The sequence below is a fragment of the Antedon bifida genome, chromosome 6, assembly GCF_963402885.1.
Source record: "Antedon bifida chromosome 6, ecAntBifi1.1, whole genome shotgun sequence".
Classification (NCBI taxonomy): Eukaryota; Metazoa; Echinodermata; class Crinoidea; order Comatulida; family Antedonidae; genus Antedon; species Antedon bifida.
In genome coordinates, this window is record NC_136231.1 from 1,650,151 (window position 1) to 1,668,254 (window position 18,104).

The window sequence follows — 18,104 nt, forward strand, 5'->3', positions numbered from 1 at the left end:
CACATTACTAAAAGATAAACAGAAAAACAGGCATCGGCGTGGCTCACAGAATCACAAAGATGGTTGTGCTGTTTTCGTATCGACTCATATAATTGCTCGTCAATAACAACCTCACCGGATTGTTGTGCCGGACACTCCGTTTCTATCATTTTGGAAAATCTTTCCCCCAGTAACTTAAACTGTTTTTGCAGGTATCTCGAGATGAGACTGAAGAACACTGCGTAATGCAAGAATAAAAACACATGATGATTTATGATAATCACAAACAACGCCACACTAACTGAAGACGTCCATGGTGCAGATGCTATGTGGTATTCTGAAGTTTCAAATACATAAGCGTTGATATACTGGGTAGCCGTGCATATCGAAAAGTGAAATAAAGAAAACCCTAAAGCAAGATATACTTCACGTTTAATGTGTTCATTGCTAGGAACACAATTCAGTTTACGACTAGCGACACTGTTACAGTACTTCTGGTTATGTTCAAAAAACGATAGTAAGCCATGTTTCTTTCGAGAGCATCCAGCGTATGCCAGCACAATGCCTACCATACAGTAAAGGTTAAATGCACACATTATTATTTCAGAATACGTAAGTCCAGGATGCACATCATCTTTCCATAATTCAGGAACGAACCTTACAAAGTTAAAAATACTAATTAGTGAAATGATGATATGATAGAACTTGCCAAAAGTTGCTTCAAGTTTGCTTCTATCTTCAAACGGTGGTTCGTGATAAACACCGATAACTTTCAAAGGTAATATAAACCACTTCAACTTGGAGTATAATGGATGACTTAATCTGGTCGATTGAAAACCATTTTTGACGCTTAATTCCTCCGGTAACCTAGCTTCTGTGGAACAACCAAATTCCTCGTTAAAATGCATAATTACTACATAAAAGTAAGGACTTAAATAGGCTATTTCTTGACCAGTTTCTAATGAACCAGGTTGAAATACAGAGATGGCTGACTCAGCATTTGACTCTCAATTCTAACTATCCGTGGTTATAATATAAGTGACTATATAACGCGTTGTCATACGTCCAATCACATTTCAATCAGTTTTATGAATTCGATATCTTTCTCATTTCCTGCGCGATCGATAAAGTATTCGGTAAGTTACCTTAACAGTAATATTCAGAAGTACCCACCAAACAATAGATTGTTTATACAGTATTTCCGACGATGTGCATCAGGTAAATTCGCTGTTTAATCAATTTTAATTCGATGACAATCACAATTAACCTGGATATGAAAATTTACGATTCTTCTAATTAAATTGTAATCTGCCATGTTATTGTTGTCGGTTAAAACGAAATCAATCGATTGTACCCCAAAGCTTTAATTCAAATGTGAAAATTATCCCGAAAGAACGGAACAAAAGAAATCCTCGAATCATAAACATAGTATTTCATTCTTATTACGCTTATTTCACACTAATTTGATGCAATTAGTGACACAGGTAAACAGTAATGAAAGCAAATCGACCGACCAGAAATAATCGAAGGATGATCAAGCGAATATACTGATTTTAAAGCTATAAAAGTATCTCAAAAGATTTTTCCAGTCTCAAACTAGGAAATTCATTTGGTCGTGGGAACAAATATTCATAAAATACATTAAAAATGCATCAGAATTAAAGGAAGCACAACGATCATTATAAAAATCTAAAATATATTAAAATAGAATGAGTGGAATAGAGGCGTATAATTCGTAGACCACCAGTCTCTCGCACAAACCACCATCTTCTATTTTAATTCCTATCTCTCAGATATGAAAATTAAAGATACATTGTCCCCTTGAAAAAAAAAAACTGTTTGCGTACAGTTTTATTCGAAAAAAATGCTTGCTATCAAAGATATTATCTTGTTGAGCTATGTGTATCAATATATAGATAGTGTAGTCTATCTTTTTAACTAAAGCACAAGTGAAGTTCTTTAAAATTTTGCCACTCTTTGATTTACAAAACACAAGAAGTGCGCGGTAAACTCTTCCATTATGTTGTTTCACTGGGGAAGATTGTCAAGGTGTGTATTAGCACATGTTTCTTGCATTTTTTGCATTTAGTAACAATTAATAAATTAAAAGCAGTACTGGATTGTCAGAGACTCAGATTTTGTTTGGGGTTTGCTCTGTAGTAAAGGGTTTTGCTGGAAAAAGTGGGGTTAGTCCGAACAAAAAAAACCTTGCTACGTGCCTGAGTCTATTTGGTATGATCACTAAAAAATAACCAAGAAGACCTACACTAGAGCAGTTTGCTGGACAGTACACTTTATTGTCACGATAACTTTTAAAACTCATCATAGAAATAACCATGTTCAGAGCCATTATACAGAAGTTAAAGGCTTTGGTGACATGATGTCTAAAGCGCTGTCTACACTATCAAACTAGTTTGACAAAAATGTGTGATGTGGCAAAATATGCCCAAATATGGTAGTGATATGACATAATTGTGTCCATATGTCAGCACATCACATTTTTTTTTGTCACATAAAGTTTGATAGTGTAGACAGAGCTTCATACAACATGCCATCAACATTTGTTGCTATACAAATACGCCATGCGGGTGGCACACTTGTGTGCGCACGCGTATGTCAGGGTAACATATTTTACAAGGTACGTACGTACACACGGACGGTAGCTGCATGTTGACCTAAACAGAACAAGGTACTTGGATGAATTTTCAAGAGTGCACACGCTATCTACAAAGCTCAGTATGTTTCTGCTTATTTATTTAGATTATTATAGTTTTTCTTCTTATTCTTAACAATTAAATTAGGTATATTTAAATTGTAATTCGATATAATCAATTTAAAACGTATTAAAACCCCTGCTACTACTACAAAGTACAACAAACGTCGGTCCATTATTAGAAATACCTCTCTACGTCGATCTTCCCATTTTTGTTTTGTTTTCTGTTTGTATTTTTTTAGATTGTTAGAAATCGTTTTTCTACTTCAACCTCCAGAGGTAAGCAACGATTAAAATAAAATAATATTATTTATAGGGCATCTTATAGGTCCCAAGAAACAGGGGTCGTGCCAGTATATCTCGTAAACTAACCTAACCTAGGCCTAGGCCCTACTGAATTTACCATGTGCTTTTTGTTTTAGAAATGCCTGCGAAGGTCGTGGAAAAACCTCTTTAAGGCCTGTAAACCAAGAAGATGTTTTAAGAACAGTTAAAGCTATTATACATTTTTTTTCAGCAGAGAAAAAATAGTAAAAGTATGGTGAAGTATAATGAATATCCGATAACATCCCATTACCAAATACAATGAAGAAAATAAATATATTATTGGTTTATTTTTTCAGCCGGACAGCCATATCAGGATTCTTTAAAAAATATGTCCTATGCTGTTTTCATATTGTCAGCGATATAATAGGCCTAGGCCCTAGGCCTAATGTAAATACGGAAAAAGATGATAAAACTTCATTTCAAGCCTGGTTGAACGTTCCGCCTGCCTTGAGAATTGCAATTATTCAAATATTTATATGGAATTGCTATCAATCATGACACTACCTCAAATATCGGGCATCGGATACGACAACCAAGAATTGCCATTTGACAAGTGAATTTGCAAGATCTCCTTATTCTGGATGGATGCATCTCTTTGGACGCAGAAGGATGAGCCTGACTCAATGCTAGCTGCTCTTAACTGGATAAGAAAATGGTTCTTCCTGGACGTTATCAATGTACCGGCAATTGGATACACACCAGGCGACAAGGCCGATGTCTTCGGCAACATGCAACATAATAATAATAATATTAATAATAAATATTTATATAGCGCCTAATGGATCACTGACCCCTCTAGGTGCTTATTAGACCCTAACTAATGGTAATAAACTATCCGCCGCCGAACACCATTCCGGTATTTCTTAGTCGAGGTTTCGGGGAACATCACCCGGAACATGCGCCAGAGCTGTATAACAACACACCACCGACCTAAAATTGCCTCAGACATCTACAGTTTTGGTATCATAATTGAAGGAATTGCCGCCAACAAAACATTAATGCCGCTAATGGATATCAATGGACCCTGTCTTCATTCCAGACCAGCAAAAACCAGCGGTCGAAGACTCAATTGATCACATTGAATTCGAATTTCAAGAAGAACAAAAACTAATATTATACTTTCTCAAAAAGTATACTCTTTACAAATGATAATAATAATATGACGATGTACAATTTTTATATCATTCACAAAATAAATATTTTATCTGATAGTTTTATAAATTATTGTGAGTTACTTTTTTGGACGATCATTTAAGAATCATTAACCAATGAATAACATAGCTTATCAATATTCCACAATAATATTAAGATGGCAATTGTCTCTCTTAATTAAAAAATCCAAAGACATCATAACAATTGTTATCTTTGTATAATAAAAACAAAAATTATTGATGTTTTTTGTGCGTTATTTTTACAACTTATTACAATTTTTTTGTTTGCCAATGCGATTCCCATGTTTCTTTATCGTCATCGTCTTTCCCTACTAGTCGTGAGAGGCGCCCTATCTCGAGCGGTTCTTCGATTTTGTTTTAAAGCCAAGTGTGACATCTAGATCTTCACGACACGTACGTACGGAAAAACCAGTTCGGAACCAACCGATTGTTGTTGTAAACAACATCTTGCATCCTTCGTTTGTTTTTTGATACAATTTTACAATATATATTCAAAGGAAATAATGCCCCAGATGTGAGTTTCGTATAGTTTTTTTTTCTGCTAGTATGACTGTATGAAATGCAGTAGGCTAGGCTCTTTGATTCGGCTCTTTACTAGCTAGGCCCCAGACTCTAGCCATGCAGGGTAGGCCTAGGCTACCTAGCTAGGCCTATACTTTATAGAGAGTAGCCTGTTGGAAGGGTACTGGTTGGTAAAACTTCTAGGCTAGTACTAGTAGGGCATATCCTAGGCCTACACCCTGAGGTATGTTATATGTTAATATATTGTTGCTTATTTGAATGTATTATTATAGTTTATTACAGTATGTTTAGATTCAACCTGTTAGTGGCGGTTTTATCGCTTTTGGTTGTCAACTGAATTTAAAATAAAAATAAATAAATAAAAATGCTATATATGCTAGTTATGTTACTGTATGGTGAATTATGACAGGCACACCCTATAATATAGGCCGTGGCATGGCTGGTTTCAATTGAAAATGCACAAGAATTTTATAAAAAATGTATACCTTACGCAATTTCAAATTGCGCATAATAACATACAATGTTTAACTTTGAACTACTGCACTGTGTACTGTAATGATTGTCTTGTATTCGCTTCACTTCTAATCAATAATTATAGTTTATTTACAGAATAATCATTTTTTATATATAAAAAAATGAAGAGAAGATAACTTTTTAATGTGAAAATTACTCAATCATTTTTCCATGACCTCAATTTGTATCTTAACTTTTTGTAAATGTTTATTTTAAATATTCATTAAGCATGGGCAGGATGAAACTTTAGAAAAAGAAGTAGAATGATGTCAAAAAATGGTGGTGGGTTTGCAATGCCAGTCACTGAAATGAGCAATGATGTAACGGAGTGTATTGATGTTGCATCACCTCAAGGTATCTTAATCTTTTTTCTGAATATCCAATATTTTATATGTTTGTATTATTATGTATTTATGTTTTATTTAAGGCCCTGAGCAGTTCCTTCACTGGAACAAGATATACCATCATGGTATTAAAGTAAAGTAAATTACTCTATGTGATTTTGTGACTACTGTAGATAACTAACTGAAAAAGGAAATAAAGAAACATTTAATATTAATATTTAAATAAATAAAGCTAGTTTTTTTTTAGGAAGAAAATAAAAGAATGTTAAAACAGAATGTCTTCAAAAATGTTCTGACCATGGACTTTGGTCTTAATTTGGTATTAATTTATAGGTCCATGGTCTGACTATCCAAGAAAATAATCAAGCATATAGTTTTTATACCAAATTGTTATTATATTTCTTTATTTAGATATAGTAGAAATGTTAAGTATCTGCGACAATGAAATGTTAAATGGCTGGAAGGACTTTAAGGTAAAAATAAGACTTTTTAATTTTATACAAAAATGTTCTTTTCTGTTACTGGCCAAACAGCAACTAATAATAATAGGGTATGTCCAGATTCATGGAGTTATTCTTTCAAATCGCAAGCAAGCAAAGCATAACTCCGTAGTCTGAACAGGCCTTATTAAAAGGAGGTACTGTAAATCCCATTGAAAATATTAATTTTGGCCTACACAAAATAAGAAATGAAATATTTTGTAATTTTAGAGACCATCTTTAGTTGTTAAGATTGCAGTTTTTATCATTTCATGATCAAGTTTACCAAATATCTTTTTAACAATTATTAATAGAAAAAAACTTAATGAAATATTTATTTATTATTATTTATGTTATATTTATTTCAGAGTCTTGCTTCACCAGACCTACACGACAACATTTTAAAAGTATCTGATGCTGTTAGTGATGTTCTGAAGGTAATTGTGTAATTGTTATAGTAGAACTGCTCCTTTGAGACATCCCTATTCAAGTACAACACCTATTAATGTTTAACAAAAGATTTGTATCTAAGTTCTACATCTACAGTAACAGATCTATACAGATTACTTCTCTCAGCACATTTTTATGATAGCTACTATTACCATGCTTCTTTCAGAATATTAGTGGTCTTAGAATTGAATACACACGTTGCATTTGATTGGTTGATTTTGTATCACATGCCATGTACAGTATTATTTTGTTCCATTTCAACAAGTGAATTAATAACAATGCTCAGCTTTTTGTAAATATTTAGAGAATTTTGTTTTAAGCGTTAGGCTTGTTATAATAGCAATCAAAGAAAAGGTCATAGATCATTTGATCAGCGTTATATTCACATATAATTACTTTAATTTTACAGCATAAAAAGGGAACTGTTATACTGAGTGGTTGTGGAACATCTGGAAGAATTGCGTTTTTGTTGTCAGTGAGTAGACAGGATTTTTAAAACATTATTTTTCTCACTATTCAATAAACACAGTATTATCTTGGTTTAAATCTATATATTTAAACCATGGCATTAAATGATGACTTTTTATCTTTTTTCTACAGAGAAAATTTAATGAACTTTTGGGGGAACTTGGATTGGAACCATGTTTTGATTATCTGATAGCGGGAGGTGATAAAGCCTTGTTCACATCACAGGAAGCACCTGAAGATGATCCAGTATCGGGTAAAAAAGCACTACAAAAGGTGAGATTACTGTCAAATGTGTATGTGGTTCTTAACAGTTTTCTGTGTGGGACAAGCTTACCGTTGCCACTCGTCTGTGTAAATTGGCCGTAAAGAGTCATAGCATAAAAGAGTCATACTGTACAGTAACAACAACCCAATCTTTTAGAATAGAAAAGCCGATCTTTCAACTAATAAAATATTCTTCCATGTCTCAACAACTATTCTAACAAATAATGAATACAGGTGTTTATAGTTTTCTGTTTCTGTGTACACTGTCACGTTCTTTCTGTTTATTTAACAACAGGATGCAAGTGTACTCTAACTGTATATAATAACTCACTCAGTCAATATAAAATTTGTTTATGACTTTTGCAAATCTCCTTCCTGTTTCCACATTTTAAACAATGCGACACAATTTGCATAGTTACTTTTATTTGTGTTTATAAATTATTTTGAAAAATAACTCCAGGTTTCAAATTGTTATGCACGATAATCAACAAGAATCTTAAAGCCTTGTCTACACTATCACAAAAAAATGATGTGCCTATGTGCCCATATTATGGACATGATGATGTCGTATCACTACACTACCATATTTAAGCATATCACTACCATATTTGGGCACATCTAAAAATAAGCTGTTGTATAATTCAAACATTAAATAACAAGCAACGTACGTTAGATCCTTTTTTTCTATGTTATTATACCTCCATGCTCTAATAAATAAATAACCCCTCCACATGAGAGAATAAAGTGTGGCTTTTTAGTGAACTATTGCACTGTTGAGATGTGATGTCGGCTATTATACTATTTAAAGCCGATTTTCCACCTTTAAATCCCTCTCTGTGACGAATTCTATTTCCCTAGATATAGTTAGAATTATTTATACTTTTTGCGAAGCAAAAAATTGCGCAACCAATCAGAGCTCAGGAAATGAGCTATGATGCGTTCTTGAGCACCCTTGTGAATCTAAAAGCTCAGCAGACAAATGAGCATGAAAATTGCAGCTATTCGCTATTTGTAGGGGGAAACGGTATCATGATTTTTTCTCTTCAAACGTCACATGAGCAAATTCGCCTAGTGGAAAATCTGTTAAATAGGTCTACCTGATCATTTGATCTCAGTCGCCTCTGTGATTAAAATTTCAAAAAAACAAAATTGTGGTATTCGATTGGAATCGGTAACTTCAATGAAATATTGTATTCCTATGTAACAAAGTTGTTTGCTTTATATTTTATAGGCATTAGATGGTAAAGATTGTGCAATTTTAATAGGCATTACTTGCGGGTTATCGGTAAGTGATATATTCACATTTATTTTGTCCTTGTAAACAATTTATGTAGAAAATTATCTGTCTGAAATTAAAGATTTTAAACATAGACAATTTTTAACTAAATCAAATTCTTGATAATGAGGTTGTTGTTGTTGTTAAAGGGGTAGATGGTATGAGGTTTTAAGAGAAAACGTTTAAATTATGTCATAGGAATGAGATAGAAGATGAATATCAATTTCTGTTAATTTGTCCGTTCTATAATGAGTTACGTCAGGAGATATTACCAGTTACGTTTTATAATTTCCCCTCTGAAAATAAGTTCATTAATATTCAGAAAAATATGTCTACATTTTTTGTGCATTTAAAAAAAGAAATAATTCATTTTGCATATAATTTTTGTATTAAATATTCATGTACTTCGGGCCAATGGCCAATGTGCTGTGTAAATAAATTTTTTAGACCAGGAGTCTAGGGAAGAAAATGAAATATCAACAGCTTAATGCTGAAAGATTTAGTCACGTATCAATACTTACACTTTTACAGTATAATGTATTCACTGTACTGTAAAGTTTGTTTCTATTGTAAGAAGAATCATGAAATGACTTGTTTACACTTTTTATGTTTACATACCGGCAATATGTCTGAATATATGTCTGTTTTTATTGATACTTTCTCCTTTGTACTCTTGACTTTTGTTAATTTTCAGTTACAAAGTTCAATGTATTTTTAGATTGTATGTGAAATACCAATTGATTCTAGTCTGCGATAAACCATGTAATGTCCTTACAAAGTCCACTGCAACTAAACTACATGTATGAAAGTTTAATATGATTATACGGAAAGGATAGGTGTATACCCCAAGAAATGATGATCAATATTATGGTCATATTGTATGATTACCTACTCTGATGTAATTGTACTTTATGCCAAGTGCATTTGAGAATACTTATGAAATGTAATTGTACTTAAAAGTACCTAAAAGTACATTTGGGAATACTTATGAAATACTGTTCATGTGTGCTCGAACTTACAACCTCCAGATCACTAGCCTGGCATGCATACCTTTAGACCACCAAGCTTGTGCTAATGGCTAGTGTTAGATTCAAAACCAAGATAGCAACGACTATTGCTTGATGTTCATTCCTTTTGTTCATTTTGAAAATTGAAATATTTTGGAAATATGAAAGTATGATACATACTCTGAGCACCATCATGATAGAATTTAGGTGCTATAATAGTATGTGACTTGTACCACCAATATGATTGGTCAATACTTAATACCACTTTTGTAAGTTATCTGAAATGACACATTTTCCTATAATGGTATGTCCTGGTAGTGCATGGCTTGGAGTATAGTTTCATAGTTGATCAATTGGTGGTCAATTTGATTAGGTAGGAGGAAGTTATTAATTTTTGTCAAGTGTCTCTAATCAAAATGAGTTATCATGTAGATCCTGGTTATACAACATTGAAGGTTGAACTGTGGCTATTGCAAATATTTTTCAGTTTCAAATACCAGAAAGTTATTACTGTAAAGCCTTGTATATACTATCAAACTTTATGTGACAAAAAAATGTGATGTGCCTATATATGGACATGATGATGTCATATCACTACCATATTAAAGCATATCACTACCATATTTGGGCACATCTAAAAATAAGCTGTTGTATAATTCAAACATTAAATAACAAGCAAGGTACATTAGATCCTTTTATTCTATGTTATACCTCCATGCTCTAAAATAACCCTCCACACGAAGGAATACTACCAACAGCACTACCACTTTTTTTGTCAAACTAGTTTGATAGTGTAGACAGAGCTTAAAGATGTATTGTCCCCCAAAATCATGAAAAATAAATATTTTTAAAATCGGACTTTGAATAGGCCATTTTGCAGTTTTAATGAAGTTGTTCACTTCCATAAAAAAAAAAACGGGGGAAAAAAATTATTTCACCTATAAAAAGACAAAATAAACAGTTAAATTACTCAAAAACTCATTGTCTTCCAGACAATTTGACCATTTTTTGCTTTAAATTACATTTTTTCAGGTAAATAAATTTTTTTCAGACCCAATTTTTTGTGAGAGTGAATAACTATTATGTGACATTAAAATAACATATTCAACAAAAAAATTAAAAAAAATATTTTTTTAGGGGGACAATATATCTTTAACTCTCTTTTATTATTTTGATTACACAGGCTGCATTTATTGCTGGCCAGTTAGATTACTGCATGGAAAACCTTGATGTTTTGACGCCAGTACTGTTAGGCTTTAATCCAATTCTTAATTCAAAAGATGTGGAAATTGAAAATTGGGACAAGACATTTCTACAAGGTTTGATACATTTTTTAATATTCATCCAACTCTTTTGAAATCACTGGTCATACTCACCATTCACATTTAGGTAAATACCCTTCAAATGTAAACATTCCTATACTTAGGATGTATTGTTCCTTGAAACACAAAAAAATGAAGGTCAAAATATTCTAAATTTAAATTGGCCATATCAAAGTAATATTAAAGTTATTCACTTTAAGTCAAAAATTCGAGCCAAAAGCAACAAGTTTACGTAATTAACAGGTAAATTAGTTTGATTACATTTCATCTGGAAAATCGTCGCGAGCGAAAGTAAACAAAGATTTCAAACCATGAGTATGCATATGCTAATTAGGATTGTTTACAACTCGTCACGGTTGAGAAGGTATTTTCACACAGATCGTGAGGAAGTTTTATGATTATGCATACAGAGTAGCCAAACAAGCGCGCTTCATTATGGGATATGTTTTGATCGGAAACTTTGACTGGAAGTCAAAGTTATTTTTTTAACAAAAAAACGTCTGTATTTCAGTTAAATAATTTTTTTTTTCAACAAATTTTTGGTGATAGTTAATAACTATTAAGATACTTCAAAATGACCCACCTTTTTTCGAAATCTGTTATTTTTTATTTTTTTGGAATTAGTCAAAGGGACAATACATCTTTAAAATACTTGAAATACAGTACAAATACTGTACAGTAAAGAGTAAATAAGCTATGCTCGACACGATTATGAGATCATGTTCCGAAAATGAGCACTGTTTCTATAATTTGACAGTATGAATTATATATAATTTACACAGTGCTACGCAACACAATTCATTTACATATACACAATATTATTTTTAAAACTGTTGCGTATTGAAAGTTGGAATTTAGTCTGAGTAGTTAAGCCTCCACTGATTGTGAGGGCGTTTGTTGTATGAGAGAGTGTATCTGGTGGGTGAAAAGCTAAATCAAATAAACAAAACAAATCGATAAAGTAAAACAGCCATAAAATATAAAATATATATATAGACAATAAGAAACACAGGAAAATAGACAATGAAAGATATACCTTTTCAATTCAAGGTTTATTGTTTTTCAATTGGCATATTAAGCTTATCAATATAACAATCAATCCAAATATGGATTCATTCCTTTAGTCATATAATCAATAAACAGATTTTGTCTAAATTTAAACCAATAAATGAAATGTAATTTCCTTCCTTCTTCCCATATTTGATATGCAAATTTATTTTCAAAAGGAACTTTTCTCCAAAAATATAAGATCAGACATTGTTCCTCAATTGACTGATCATTTAAATAGATTACATTAATTATCGTTATCAAGTATTGTTATTACTTTTAATTATCTACTACTATGATTTTTTACTGTTAAGAAACATAATTAAATTATCAGTCAATTCAATCATAATTCAAAAAACGTTAATGTATAGTTATACTGTAAACACATTTAAAGAATATTTTCATTTAAAAGTCAACATTTATATTTGCATTGGTTATTTGATTATTTTTTTATTTGAAAACATCTTCTAATATACAGTATGAAATGTGTTTTTACAGTTGCAGAAAAACTTCAAAAGTTTGAGAAAAAAGGAAAAAGTTTTATCATCAATCCAATTTTAGGGGTTAGTATGATTGTTAAAAGTCAAAAGTTACAATGAACTGTCATTATTTCCTGCCAAATTAATATTATACAGGTATTGCCTGCTTAGAGGTAAAATATAAGATTTGACATTCCCCAGGGAATAATATTTTGTCCCGAGACGCTATATACCCAGGGAAACCCTGGTTCAGGAAAAAAAATGATTGGTAAGAAATTCTTGTAAAAACTCATCTGAACTTGCTAGAGAGAAGCCTACAGAACATCCAGATCAAAAGTCAATACTGGGACTATACCCAGGGATGCCTGTTTGTGAAATTAGATAAAAAGTAGGGGATGGGATTAGACTTGAATTGGGATTATACCTGAGGACTAATGCCCGAGGATTTATGGTATATAATATGTTTAAATGACAGTTTCACATTAATATCCCGGTTATTTTGATCAAATGCGTATTGAAATATACTCTCGCAATCAGCACAGTTGCTTTCACCTAATATGGCCTTTCATATTGGACAGATCACAGAACTCATAAATACTTTTTTTTCTTTTTTTAGCCAGAAGCCATTACAGGATCGTCCAGAATGAAAGGTGGTAGCGCCACCAAGTTCATTCTCGAATTAGTCTTTACCAAAGCCGTTCAGAACCTAGTAAGCACCCCGTCTTCTCGTCGTCAGCTAAACATTGCGTGTCTTCATGAGATGCAAACTACTATATCGAAAGCGACTTACGAAATCAAACGCAACATTGCTTCGTTAGTACAAATAGCAGGAAACAGGTAGAGCATAGTTTATTTTATGTATAAATAATTTACAATCAGACCTACTTTAGGTGCCATAAAGACTTACCACAGGTAATCATGATTTTCGCTTTAGTGTCTAAAAAGGACATTGTCCTACAGTATTGAAATTTAATACTGCAGTAATATCTGAAATAAATTATACATTATTATATAACACCTAAATAAATTCCTGTCATGATGACGATTGTAGGTCACATGGCGTGCAATAGTATGTACTGTTCAACGGATCAAAAAAATTGTCTATTTTTATTTATTGATGAATTTTAGGAACACAAGAATAAGTTTTATTATTAAAAATTAAAACAGTATTTTTAACAAAAGGAAAAGTTCTTTTATAACCATTGCATACACTGTGCTTTTTTAAAAATTTGTTTTCCTTTTTGGTGTCAGTCTGAATTCTGATGGCCATGTGTACTATATTGGTGCTGGTCTCTCAGGGATCCTAGGCCTAATTGATGCCTCTGAATGCCCTCCAACATATAGTTCTGGTAAGTCATTTGTCATCATTTGTAAACCTGAATTTGCTTTACAGTAGAAACCACTCCTTTTGGGACACCCCTACTCTTTTGTACCTCTGATAGGTTTGACATAACTTTACAATTTAAATATGGGAGAGAAAAGAGCATATAAACATAGACAAAATCTTTATCATCATTGATTATACCCAAGTAAGTGAGTGGCCTGGCAGGTAAGACAGAGGATAGTGTAATTACGTAGCCATAACATCGGCAAGGGTTCACGGCTCACTTGCTCCATGGTTCTGGTGGTACAGTAGAATAAGTCTTCTCGGATAAGGACTATAAACCGTATGTCCAGTGTACACATCTAGCTCATGTGCACTTTAAAGAACCTAGTAGGAGGGTGTACTAGTACATCACAGCCACTGATCATCTGGGAGACCAGTCTTTGACTGAAGAGGTTTGTACCAATGTTTGTTTATTGTTAGTGTTACATGTTTAAAGCACTTTTGCTTATTTTGTATCCCATTCCATTATCATATTATTTTTATTTTATTTGTATATGTTTTTATTTTGATTATGGAATAAAAATGTCAATGATTGATTGATTGAAATAAATAATAACAAACAAACCTCTCTAGATTGATATATCTACATTGACTTTCAGAATTTGATGACATTAGAGGATTTTTAGTGGATGGTTACAATTCATTCAAGAACAAAGAAGGAAACATGTCCAATAAGGTTAATTATTATTTATTTTTGATCAGGAAAAGTAGAAATTACAACAAGATGAAATTAATGTTAGAACTAATGTTTCAGTTTATTACTATGTTTTTTTATTCAAAGAAAACGCAACCAACTATTAACCATCTCATGTCTTGGAGTTGTAATTTGATGATTGGGTTGAAGCAGGGACAAAATTGTGTACATATAACATACTATAAAACATAAAAGCATATAAACGTTTATTACTATCAAGGTGCTATTTAACATATCTTACCAACATCACGTATAAAATTCTGTGGCTTTTGACCTGTGTCAACATGGTGCTGACAATAGTCGTTGTGAGGATTCGCACTTTGCATACCCTGAAATAAAATTGTTATGCTAAGGTCCTTGGTTCAAATCCTATCTAACTCACTGAAACAGTGATAGTGTACGTGTGAATATGTGTTATGATGAGCTTCTAAATGTTATTTCACATACTGTATTAAATTTCTAAGTCTGCCAACCAGTTTCAAATTATATTTATTGTTTGTATTATCAAGTAATTAATTTTTTTTTTTAAGGGAGAAGCATATTCAATAAGCTTAGATCATTTTATTCATAAAATTCAACCAAGTCTATCAACTAATGATACGGTTATTTTCATTTTACATTGTAAGTATACATTGTATTTATGTAAAACTCTGTCTACACTATCAAATTTTATGTGACAAAAAAATGTGATGTGCCCCTATATGGAAATGATGTCATATCACTACCATATTTGGGCATATCACTTCCATATTTGGGCATATCATTACCATATTTGGGCATATCACTACCATATTTGGGCATATCACTACCATATTTTGGCACATCACACTTTTTTTGTCAAATTAGTTTGATAGTGTGGACAGAACATAAAGCATTTTTGTTTGCATAAACAACTTGCAAACTGAATGTACATTTATAAAATTTTTAAATGTTTACATTCTTTTCCAGCCAAATATCTCAAAGAATTCCATAGAATTTATGAGCAATTGAAGGGTGTTTGTTCAGCATCTGCTATCTTAGTTGAAGGACCTTTTGAAGATACACAAAGTAAAGTAAGATACTTTAATTTTTAATTTGCATTAAATTGCATTTCTATAAATTTATTGTGGAATAATTAAAATAAAAATAAATAAAAAATATATTATTTATCGTAACCCACTCGGCTTTATTTACACATTTTCCCGGCATTAGTAGTGTTCAACCTTTTTGTTTGTTTGTTTTCACGATGTGCCACCATGCACCATACTGCACAATGTTTAAAGTTATTGCTTGCTTGATTATTATGAAAGATATTTTTTCGTTATATTATATTGAATATATGGGAAACAGGGACTGCTTTTTCGCCAGCTTTTTAGAACAAAAAGAGATTGATTGTCTCCTGTTGTTGTATTCCATCAATACAATCTTTGTTACCACTAATATAACTTGCTCTGTAACAGAAATATGTAACGCAGTTCTTTCCATGTGCATTGATTGTAAACGTACCATGGCACCAAATACTAAGCTTGTTTGACGGAGACAAGAACGAACAAAAAGAAGACAAAATACTAAATGCTGCCCTCTATGGTGGAGTTGAACTGGCTATTAAATTCATATTAAACGCTGTCAGTACTGGGGCTCATGTGCTCAAAGGAAAAGTATATAAGCACTATATGGTTGATATGAAACTCAAGTAAATACAAATGTTATCTTATTTTTATTACTCATGTCCTACTTTGGCTAATAGGGCATACTGTCAAACACTTACATCATTTTCATAATTAAACTGTAAATTTTGTATTCATAATCCGTATAATAATAATAATAATAATAATTACATAACAGATCTGAATTTCCTTTTCGATCGTATATATTTTCTAATATGATTTTTTCCACATTATAACCTGTTCCTTTATTAACATAAAGTATCTGTATATTATTGACACATGATTTAAAAATTGTTGCTAAAAATGATTATCTGATAATTGTTTTAACAGCAACAGTAAGCTTTTTAACAGAGGTATAAATATTGTACAAAGGCTTGGTGGTTGCAGTAAGAAAGTAGCCACTGATGCCATCCTGAAGTCCATCTATCAAACTGACCATCTGCCAGAGGGTATACATGAAGAAAAGATCTCACAACACATCCTGCAAGCCAATGGTGGTACTAAGGTATGATTTTAAGATAATGTTGACGATAATATTTAAGGATTTCTTTAAGTGAAAAGTTGGACAAAGACTTAAAAAAAACATAAATTGACACCCACTCAATTTCAATTTATGCTTGCCACCCCCTGCTATCTTCTTCCTCTGCCTTTCTATGATTTTTGCTACTGTGAATACATGGTTTTATTTCAGCTAGTACCACTAGCATTGGTTTTAGCGATCAAGAATTGCACTGTTCAAGAAGCGAAGACTGCCCTCAACTCATCAAAACAAATTCGTACAGCTATTAATCAAACTTATGCTGCTGATTGAGACAGAATTGAATGGAAGTAGCCACTTTATGTATTAAGCTCTGTCTACACTATCAAAAAAGTGTGATGTGCCCAAATATGGCAGTGATATGGCCAAATGTGGTAGTGATATGACATCATCATGTCCATATATGGGCACATCACATTTTTTTGTCACATAAAGTTTGATAGTGTAGACAGAGCTTTATTTCTTTATTACCAACAAAATAATACAGTACAGTATGATTATTACAAATAAGCATTGTTTAAAATTTACCTCAAAATAATTAATTATTGTTTAAATTACGTCCATAGTTTAACTATTTTTATAAATATGTATCTTATTTTATAATGAAATTTATAATGTTGAAAAATTACTATGAAATTTGATATGATTGTGTGTGTGCCAAGTTTCAGTGCTGTTAAACAATTATTAGAATTTTATAGTTTGATAATTTTAATGAATATATACAGAAACATAGATATTGCATGAATTATATATACAAAGAAAACAATGATAAATGTATACAAAGTAATTATGTCTAGTTTTAAAAATTAAATTATAATCAGGTTTATGAAATTATTGTAAAGTAGTTTGTAAGAAATAATGATAATGATAATACAGGTATTGTACACCAATATTCTCAGGTGCCTTTAATGAATGCATTAATTCAAAATATGTTAGCATGTAATTCATAAAGAATGATATATTGATTTCGATATTATAAAGTACCACCAATATTATATATATATATTTTAATGATCATTAATTTGACAATCACTAGTGCAATAAATGTGATGATTGTTTGATGAATGTTGTTGTCTATCATTAAATCATTTATTAATTCTTATATTCATTATTTTCTTTGATTTTTTTTTTCATTTATTCAATATTTTATGCATTTGTTCGTTGATTCAATCTTTTATTCGCTTTTTCGTTGGTCAATTAATTAAATCAATTATTTTCCTCATTTCAGTTCTCACTCACTCACACCGCCCCCCCCCCCCCCCCCCACTCACTCACACCGCCCGCCCACTCACTCACTTATTTACACACACTTCTCACAGCTGTCACATCGTGTCCCACGTATTCGTTTAAGGAAGGTATTTCGTGCTTGTATACACTCGTAATCGTTCGTACATCATCGGTACGAATCGGGATTGAAGGTACAATGGGACACAATTTGAAATCAGAGGATTAATAAAATTACATTCGAACCATGTGT

At 32.0% G+C, this 18,104-nt stretch overlaps 2 protein-coding genes across 3 annotated transcripts in view; both read left to right on the plus strand.

The window, feature by feature from the left end:
- Positions 1–18,104, plus strand: part of LOC144845068 (E3 ubiquitin-protein ligase HACE1-like) — an 83,412-nt gene that overhangs the window by 60,558 nt on the left and 4,750 nt on the right. The gene's annotated exons all lie outside the window — the stretch shown is intronic.
- On the plus strand, positions 4,574–17,692 carry LOC144845077 (glucokinase regulatory protein-like). 2 transcript variants are annotated; one of them, XM_078702216.1, is made up of 17 exons: positions 4,574–4,705; positions 5,455–5,580; positions 5,982–6,043; positions 6,418–6,486; positions 6,909–6,974; positions 7,100–7,240; positions 8,463–8,516; positions 10,698–10,833; positions 12,382–12,446; positions 12,979–13,199; positions 13,614–13,711; positions 14,349–14,425; positions 14,974–15,064; positions 15,392–15,495; positions 15,883–16,115; positions 16,420–16,594; positions 16,781–17,692. In XM_078702216.1, the coding sequence occupies exons 2-17, from the start codon at positions 5,490–5,492 to the stop codon at positions 16,898–16,900; spliced, it is 1,803 nt and encodes a 600-aa protein (XP_078558342.1). In that variant the 5' UTR covers positions 4,574–4,705; positions 5,455–5,489; the 3' UTR covers positions 16,901–17,692. The 2 variants fall into 2 exon arrangements, with proteins under 2 accessions (XP_078558342.1, XP_078558343.1); XM_078702217.1 differs by lacking the exons at positions 16,420–16,594; positions 16,781–17,692 and having other exon boundaries at positions 15,392–15,490; positions 15,883–16,088.

What these genes read in the sequence shown, in the direction of transcription:
- LOC144845077 (XM_078702216.1), top strand. Translation starts at nt 5,490, where the DNA reads ATGATGTCAAAAAATGGTGGTGGGTTTGCAATGCCAGTCACTGAAATG. An exon ending in GTAAAAAAGCACTACAAAAG is followed by an intron (nt 7,241 to 8,462) that starts GTGAGATTACTG and finishes TATATTTTATAG; the next exon opens with GCATTAGATGGTAAAGATTG. An exon ending in GTACAAATAGCAGGAAACAG is followed by an intron (nt 13,200 to 13,613) that starts GTAGAGCATAGT and finishes TTTTGGTGTCAG; the next exon opens with TCTGAATTCTGATGGCCATG.